This window comes from Anthonomus grandis, chromosome 22, assembly GCF_022605725.1.
Source record: "Anthonomus grandis grandis chromosome 22, icAntGran1.3, whole genome shotgun sequence".
Lineage (NCBI taxonomy): Eukaryota > Metazoa > Arthropoda > Insecta > Coleoptera > Curculionidae > Anthonomus > Anthonomus grandis.
The window spans coordinates 30,731,456-30,741,267 of record NC_065567.1 but is presented as its reverse complement, the minus strand read 5'-3'; the positions used below and the strand labels follow the sequence as shown (position 1 = coordinate 30,741,267).

Here is a 9,812-nt window from a genome sequence, read left to right as displayed (position 1 = left end):
CGAGGTCTTGCTTGGGGCTACTCTATTTTATCTAAAACTAAACTATTGAATTATTTGTCACAATATTTGGAGTTGTCTTAAAATCCCATTGCTAATAGTAAATGCACTAACTGATATAATGCTAAATTGCGATAAATAAAAGTAAGAAGTAACGTCTAAGAATTATTTACCTCAAGGTGGATTTTACAAAAATTATGATTTATTATTAGATGTTTAAAAAAAAATATAACCGAAATATTCCTTGGTTTTAAGATATCTTTTTTTTAACTTTTCTTGGTGAACTTAATTTATTACGTATTTTGAGAATAATGACACCGTACTTGCCACTTTTTGTTTTATACTCATAAAAAAAAAATCAATTTTTTAAATTTTGAAATAACGTGCCATAAATGCGTTAAAAAGTTTAAGTAATCCCGGAAAAATAATATTCATTGTGTTTTATTACTCAAATTAGTTTTTGAGAAAGACGGTAAGTACCTAAACATTTCAAATATTAGAGAACACAAGGGAAAAACTACGGCAAATTTATTTGACAAATGACAAATAATAATTGAACTTAAGAACATGTCGTGTATTATGTCAGTTGAAAAATAATTCAAGAACGCAGCTTTCTAGTCAAGAAATCAAAGCTTTTTATGCTGTTCCTGTTAATTAAATGCGTTTATTTATATGACTTAATTTTTTTCTTCTTATAGGCTTATTTAACCACCAAATTATTTCATACCAAATTATTGGGGAAAGAAAAACCTTATTTCAAAAGTGGTTGTTCCTAATAACGTGCATTATAAAACAAGTATAGGAGCGAAGCGACTTTGGTCCAGTTTGGAACCTTTAGATCTTGTCTGTGAATGGCTATAAAGGAATTCTTAAAAAAAAACAAAAATTATCAGGTGTACTTAAATCTGGTCAGTCGGGGGAAGCCAAAGCTTATATGCTAAGGAAAGTGAGGACCAGTTTTTGGGGTATCATGCTTCAAAGAACCATAATGTGTTATATAGTCGCGTTGTTTGTCAATATAATGTGTCAAATATCTATCAACATTTATTAATTGCATCCTAAATAAACTCCAAACACCAAATTTCAACCCAATAGGATCAATAGCAAAAGAGTTATGAAAATCACGTGACTTTAAAATTCAATACAGTGGAATTCCTCTTAACCGGTCACCTCGGGACTGCATACCTGACCGGTTAATCCGAACTGTACTTAACTTGTATATGTGTACATAATACATATTATATTATGTTCATTATCTATGTTATGTACATATGTATTGAAGAGAGTATTATACATATATATGAACATAATAAATATAAAATAATGGAGAAATATTCTTTATATAGTTATGTATTTCATATTTACTTACATGAAGGTGCTACATCAATAAATGTACATATGTATGTAAGTTTAATATGTAATTATTTTTTTTGAAAAAGTCTGTGATTTTCTTCTGTTTTTTAACCTTCAGCGATATTCCTCCATTTTCTAATCACCAAAACGTCTAATGCTGTTGACTCATGTTGCTGCTCAATGTATTTTAATGCAAGTTCCATTACATTTTTGGCTTCTTCATGAGAAATCGTTTTTTCCTCTTCAATGTCACTACTCTCATCATATTCCTCTGGTTCTTTGGTTGCTAAATCTATGATTTTTTCATCATTCAAAAATTTGAAAAATCATTTTCAAGGTGATCGTCACAACTTATCATCCAATTTTCCAACTTTTGAAGGTCTTGTAAAGCGGATTTCTTTTCTTCTTCTTCAGTACCTGCAATATTCGAGATCGCAACTAGATTCTCAACATCTGTCCAAAGTTTTCTCCAAGATTTAATAAACGTTGAAGAAGGCATTTCTTGAAATTAATACTGTAGCTAACATATAGATAACGTCCTTGATATTGATCTTTTTGATGACATCTAAAAGACCTTTGTCTTCACTCTCCGAGTGTTGCAGAATTTCAGAAACAAGTTTACGCGATTCGATCACTCCTTGGTCCATTGGTTGCACTAAGCTTGTCACATTAGGAGGAAGATAAACTAATCTTATGACATCTACATCGCAGTCATGAGGATGGGTTGGAGCATTATCTAACACTAGAACTGCTTTGATAGGCAAGTTAACACTTTTTAAATGTTTTTTAACTCTTGGAACAAACTCTAAATTAAACCACTCTTTAAGCAGGTCTGAATTCATCCACGCTGATTTTTGTGACTTATAATAGACCGGAAGGGACGATGGATTCAAGTTTTTGAATGCCCGTGGTTTAGCAGACTTGCCAATAACGAAAAGAGGAATTTTATGAGTTCCCGCTGCATTCGAACAAACGGCCACTGTAATACGTTCTTTGTTCTTTTTAAAGCCAGAGGCAGACTGTTCATGACTGCCTAGAAAAGTTTTTTCTGGTAATATTTTAATGTTTAGCCCAGTTTCGTTCATACTATAAACTTGTTCTGGAGATAATTCCTCTGTTTTAACCATTTCACCAAACTTAGTCTTGAATTCTGTCGCACCTGAAGTATCAACGGACAGTTTTTCTCCACTTACATATGCGAAATGAATTCCGTGTCGCCTTTTCCATCGATTAAGCCAACCATCACTTGCCACAAATTCTTCTCCATTATTAATCTTCTGGTGGATAGCCAGAGCTTTTTCTTTCAAAATTGGGCCGCCAATCGGTGTACCTCTTCGACGTTCCTAAAGAAACCAGATCCACAAAGCTTCATCGACGACCTCGCAAATCCGTTTTGTTTCTCGTACAACGGATGCCCAGATTCTTATCAGATTCCATTTTCGAACAAACTTCCTCAATCGAATGCCTCTTCGCCAGTCATGTACAGTGCTTTTTCCAACATTAAATTCTGCACAGATTTTCTCCACAGATTCACCATTATTAATCCGCTTTAACACTTTTAAACGTGTATTCATCGAAAGCACAATTCTTTTGCGCTTTGCCACTCATTGTTAAGGAAATAGTTATGTTTTGTACGTATCCACAGCAAGAACAAACCAAACTGTCAAAACGACAAAATAATCCTATCCAACATCGTTTATAGTTCAGTTCACAGGGATTTCCTCGTAATAACGGGGAAATCTCAGCCGAATCGCCTCGCCGGTGAATTTTTTGGAAAAATAAAAAATCAATAATTGTATCCTAAATTAACCCTAAATACCAAATTTCAATCAAATCAAACAAAAAGTAAGAAATTTTTGATAGTCACATGACCTTAAAACTGAATATTTTAAAAATTTGTAAAAAATCAATAATTGTATACTAAACAAACCCGAAATACCAAATTTCAACCCAATCGGACGAATAGCAAAAAAGTTATGATGGTCACGTGACCCTAAAATCTATAACTTTAAAAATTAAATAAATATATCCTCAACAAAATCTCAAATCCTAAAATGCATAACATCCCAAAAATTAACCTAATACCTAAATCCATATTTTACATTAAATAAATCAATAGGATCCACGGTGTATAAATCCCATTATTTTTAAATGAATAAAAAGTGCCAATTTGTTTTTGAGCCACCTGAGTTGGCCTTCAAATGTGTGGAAAATACGGCATTTTTTGAAGACGTCAAACACTTTGCCGAATTTTCCTGGCCGCAATATACAATATCCCCAAATGTTATGCACATATTCGGAAAGCTCAGAGTTTTTCTGATTAGACGGTACCTTTAATTAATAGGTTTCGGGTATTTTTTATTGAAAATGTAACGAAACTGTGACACCCTTCCGAAAAATAACATGCCGAGATACCTGCTGTTGGCTGCCATATTTGATCATTTCACCCTTGTGGTGACGTTTAACGAAAAAATCGGAGAAAATTGACTTGTTTGAGAACAACGATTTTTTTCGGTACTTCTAATATATTAGTATGTATTGTAAAACAGAATTTGGGATCTTATAGATAGGTTTAATTTTCTAATAATGTACAGGGACGCCGCAAATGAATAAAACGCAAAAATGCAAATATCTCAATAACTATTGATGCTAGAAAAATTCTAATTACACTTAAATAATCGGCTTATTATATTGTTTAATAGCTGAAAATATGAATGGTCTAGGTGACGCCACTAGAAAGTTATTAAAAAAAATATGATTTTTGGCTCGGAACTTCATGGGAAAAATTAATTATTGCTTGCCCTGTATAGTTCATAAAAATTTTCCTTATATGGCATTTGAAGGAGAAATATTAAGGGTTTTTTTTCATAAAAACTATTTTTTTCAAAATAAGTACCGTTTAGCGAAAAAACTGAAAATCCCAGAACTCGTTAAAAAAATTTTTTTCAAAAAAAAGGTCCAAATTTATATGAGACTAAGCATTTTCGCTGACACACTTTTTTTATTTAAATTATAGTTTAGCTTCTGAAACAGTTTGAATTTTTTTTTACTTACTTCTACTCGCTTATATTTACTCGACCCCCACCGACCCTTATGTCCTAAAAATTTCAAGTCGTTTAATGGCTTTAAATTTCAGTTCTTGCCGGAGAAAGGAATTTCACACGTTTTTTTACCAATTTTTGACTTTAACTCTGTACCGCACCCTTTGTGGGTACCGAAAAAAAAAATATTTACGGAGCCATCATTCTCAATGTATTGAGAGGCCCTGCGCAAAATTTCGTCATTTCGCTATCCATACAGCCAAATATATGAATTTTTATTTGCCAAAAAACACGATTTTTGAGGCGGAGAGCACGTGCCTAATATACTCGCTGACGCTCCTATATAAAAATTAAGTAAATGCAAAAATTACTGGTTCGGACATTTTAAATAGGCCTATAAAAGATTTAAGTCATAAAATGCAATGAAAACTATTTTTCCGTGATTATTTGATTAACAATTAAAACTTTCAACGCATTCATGGCACCCAAACAGCAAATGCAGTATCATTGTTCTCAGAATATTATTTTCTATCGAAATACATAATGATATAAGAAATGAAGGAAAACGACTGGAAATGTTAAAAGATGCTCTTATAGCAATTCCATCAATATACCAAATTTCATTTGTTTATCTTGAAAAGTAAAATAGTTATTTCCCTTTATCCCATATATTTTGCACCCACTGTAACCAAAACAGCTCCAAAATTTAGCCGATTTTTGTATTGGAACCACAGAGATGTTACAAACTCGCGTATTTTTACCATCAATACTTCTTAGCATCTATTTATTTTTCTATTCCTAATTTAAATTGAGTACACTGGATAAACGCCCTAGGATTTGTGTATTGTCCAGAAATGTCATTGTTACTATTAGAGTTAAAAAAAATCATTGAATTGAATGACCTAGATGAAAAAGGGCCCATCTTTGAAAAAGTGGATTTTTCAGGAAATGCAAAAAATTGTTTTTTCGGATAAAGAAAGTAAAAATGTAATATATGAAATTGACCTATGTATTTGTGACATATTTCAAAATGTTTTTACACCAAATTTTTTTCTGAAAATATATGTCTACAGGATATACAGGGTTACAAAAATTCTAAAAATTGGCCCTTTTTCTTCCAAGTGATAATCTATTGAAGATTACAAAAGAACTACTAGAAAATAAAATGAAAAACAGGAAATGAAAAATATTTATTTGAAAATCTAATTACGTTTTTTTATACAGAAATATGTTTTCCATGAGCTAAGGGTCTTCCTGATCATCCTCGTGTGTACATGTAGCACCTGACAAGGTATCATAAAATGCGATAGCATTTTCATCTTTCAAAAACTTGCAAAGCTCCTTGATGTTTTGTAGTTTTAGGGCATTTATTGGTATATCACCAGAATAAGCAAGCTTTTCGGGTATAGGGACATGTTCAACGCTAGGTTTCAGAAGACGAAATACATCGGGACACACACCATTCAAAGAAAAGCTGCCAAACATGAAGTACTTTGATTCAGCTTTAAAGTCAAAGAACTTGTATTTGGTTATTTGAAACTTTAACTTATTTGTGGTGAAGGTTTTTTTAAAAAACGGTTCAGACAATCCGGCTACAAAGTCCTTTACCATATTGCTTTTAAGCTCAACAACGGTAAATTTGGTACTTATGATGCTGTTCCAATTTGAAGGCGATTCAACTACTTCCCTTTTTCTTTGCATTTTTTCTATAACAGCAAAATGCCTGTCACAAGGCAGGAAACTGTGACCCCGTTGTGGAAAAAAATGCTGAACATTTTTAAACTTTCCATTAAGTACCAATGACTGCCAAAATTTTAGCATGTTTTGGTCATGATTCTGGACCCTGCAACCGTCAGTAAATATATATAACTTTTTAACAGTGCTAGGTAGGAATGCTTCTATGTAATGGTTAAGTACAGAGAGAACTTCGTTACAGCCCCGCTTTGCAATATTTTCAGGCCAAGTATACATAATGCTCTTTGCTTTTTTGCCAGAGTAAATGGACATACAGTACAACCAAAGTTGTCTTTTATAAAAGACATCACTAGTACACATATGTGGACAGGGAATATTTTGTTTAAAGTCGAAGCAGAGAACTTCTGTATCTTCATTTTCTTTAGCTTTTATCAAACATTCTTCCATCTTTGTGTAAAATAGCTTTGCTTTTTTCTTATGTAACTTAAGATCTATTTCATAACCTCTTCTTAATGCGCCATTTTTTTCGCGGGAAATTTTGGCCTCTATTTCTGAACACGTAGTACAAACATCTGAACGAGGGCGACCAAACGTGTAGTTGTAGTTGTCACGAAAATACTGTAGATAAAAAGAATATTTCACTTCACATTTCAATTTTTGGAAATTCAGATCATTTTGTTTGGCGTCGAGTAGGACTTCTGGGTAATGTTTTTCCAGAAACATTTCATACATTTTCAAAACACTCAGCTGTGGTGACAGATACCTTCTTCGCTCACCGCTTGGTCCATAGTGCACAATATAATATGGAAAACTTTGTATATGTGCATCAATATTTTGAACAACAATACCAGATAATTTGTTTTTTCGGTTAGTGTGCTTGCCACGATTATCGGTTGGCACAGCGGCTAAAGTCTTGCATGCTCCAATATTTCGCACCCTCTTGACTCCAATTCCATGCAAACTGGCAAAGCCTTCACGACATACAGATAACACCCTTTCACCGACATGCACTTTATACGAAAAATTAAACTTCTTCTTGAACACTCCCTTTCTTTTTCGGTTTACTGACGATACTGTGATAAGAGGTTGTAAGTGAACATTCTGGGCCCCATGATCTCCAATCTCATTAAAATTTTTCAAGATACGAGCCATCTCTTCTTTTGATAATGATGTAAGACATTTTCGTTTACATCTACACAAAAATAAGATATATTTTAAACTATATACAACATTCTTTACAATCCTAACTTACCTGCATTTTTGACCTGTTTGTCTAGCAGCTTTTCTTCCTGATTTACCAATGTACTCCTCCCCTTTTGCCTTTAACTTTTTATTTTTGACACTTTTCCACTCTTCAATTTTCCTCTTTTTTTTCAATTTTATAACACTTGCTTCCTCATTTTCTAAGACATCCATGATTATATGAATCAAGAAACAAAAATTCAAAAACCACACTGATATTTTATTGTTATTATTATGATTTGAAGGTTATGTTTACAAATATCAACACAAATTATGGGTATTTAACTTGGCGAAAGAAAGGCCCAAATGTAGCAGATGGGCCCTTATTCTTCTCAGCAGAGAAAAACAGCTGATTCAATCCGTTTTAGAGTACGTTTAGTGGACCTTTCTTCTACTCAGTATATGCCAACTTTGACAAGGAATCAGAATTCATAAAAAATGGGTTTTCGACAAACTGCACAGATGGGCCCTTTTTCGTCTAGGCTATTCAATTCTGATACTGTCTTTGCATTAAGAGGTATAACTTATTATACTTATGTTATTCTTGAGCCATTACGAATTTTTAGATATTTTAAAACTTGCTTGGATGACTTCGGGTCGACTTTATTAAATTTATGCTTAAGAAATGCCCTTGTCAATGATGTCAAATCGAGTTTCCAATTTTTCATTTAATATATATTTTCTGGTTCCACTGCAAATTTTTTTAATGCTTTCTAATTTGTAAGAGGTAAAAAAAGTACTCTTTAAATGTTTCGTTTATTTGCTGACTAATAACTTATACTTTGAGAGCAATCAACAAGTTTTTCAGAACAAAGAAAAGTCGATGAAAAAAAAGCAACTTGGCAACGTAGAATACCTCTATGCAAGTATCCGATGTTGCCAAAAATCTAGAACGCAGCATAATTCGTTTACCAGGAACCTATTTATAGTCCGCGCCCGCTGTTATTTAATCGATATAACGCCTGAATCTTCTAAAATTCAATAACGATTTATAGTAGTTATAAGCCTCTATAAACTAAAGTTTTTGTGTGAAAATTACTTAAAAAGTCAAATGTTAAGGAAATGAAAAAGGTTCTCAAAGGGCTTGAATTAATTTTTTTTTATAATATATAATAAATATGTAAACGCATTTGAGATGGTTGTAAAACTCTACAAACAAAAGTTTTTTGGTAAAAAATTATTGAATTGTTAGATGTTGAAAAATATAAAGGGCTATAACTCCTAAGGGCTATAAAGAAAAGTTTTATTCATATCCTTTGGCAGTTAAAGTCGTTTATAACATCTAACTCGATAAGATTTAATCAAAAAACTTCAGTTTGTCGAAGCTTATACCGGCTATCAACCAATTTAGTCATCCCTTGTTAATATCTAGACAAAAAATTATTAAAACTCCTTTGGAATTCCAGGATATACAGGCATTATATTGATTAAATAGCAATGGGCGCGGACTATAAATAAGTTGGTAGCAAACATATGCTGCGTTCTCAAATTGGCTGCTAGATATCGGCTAGACACTACCTTCATTTTTGCGGCATTTTGGGTTCTAATAAGCAATAAGTTTGCTAGATGTTTTTATTAATATTTTCCTAAAAGAAATGAAGGACCACTCAAAACATCCTTTAAATACTAATACTGTAGAAAAGGTGCACCATTCAAAAGAAAAAAACGAGCGCAGTTGCCAAATACCTTAAACGCGAGAATATTTCTAGGCGAAATGTACAGCGTTGGCGCTATGTGTGCAAATCTGGTGATTTAAAAAATTCAAATTATAAATATTAATTATTTTAGTGTTTAATGTAAATATAGTACCAAATAGTTTTGGTTATTAAACGAATTTCACTCTTTCTTTTCCTTCATAATAAAGAATGCAATTCAGTTTTTGCTAATTGCTAATTATAATAATTTACTTTTAAAATTGAATAATCACTAGCAACATTGAATATCAAACATGTTTATCAACAAAATATCCCCTGTGTAGATGTTGCTCAATCCAAAGCAGCCAATGTTTATTCTAGTGTATTCAATGTCCTTAGGAAATGCCCTTTTTTTATTGCGCTGAACCAAATATTCATTAATTTATACAATATTTATGCTTGCAATAAAATAAAACATAAAAAAATCTAAAATAGAACCACGAATTCTTGTAAAATGTGGAAAGTTAGTTCCAATATCTAAAACAAGTAAAAAAATAGCTTCGAAAATGTTAAATATACAAAAAAAATTCTTCACCTCATATACCTCTAAAATTATTGCAAACGCCTGGAATAAAATGAAAAATAAATTACTACTACGATTTCTTTGAAGTTTTTTGCTATAATTAAAAAATCAAAAGTGAATTTAGGTATAAAGCAAATTCAAATTTATATAATAATTGCCATATTAAACTTGCAATAATAACACAAACATTCATTCACCATAACCCTGTATTTGTTACCTCGTCACCTATTTTGACCGTAAATCAACGGAAACATTCGAACAGTCAAA

General features: G+C 32.1%; 1 protein-coding gene across 1 annotated transcript; it reads right to left on the bottom strand.

Moving 5' to 3' along the window:
• Window positions 1–1,826: 1,826 nt before the first annotated feature.
• On the bottom strand, window positions 1,827–2,477 carry LOC126748453 (jerky protein homolog-like). The gene has a single exon (XM_050457707.1). The coding sequence runs from the start codon at window positions 2,475–2,477 to the stop codon at window positions 1,827–1,829; it is 651 nt and encodes a 216-aa protein (XP_050313664.1).
• Window positions 2,478–9,812: the final 7,335 nt, after the last annotated feature.

Coding starts and splice junctions, on each gene's coding strand:
- LOC126748453 (XM_050457707.1), bottom strand. CDS start 2,477: ATGGTTAAAACAGAGGAATTATCTCCAGAACAAGTTTATAGTATGAAC.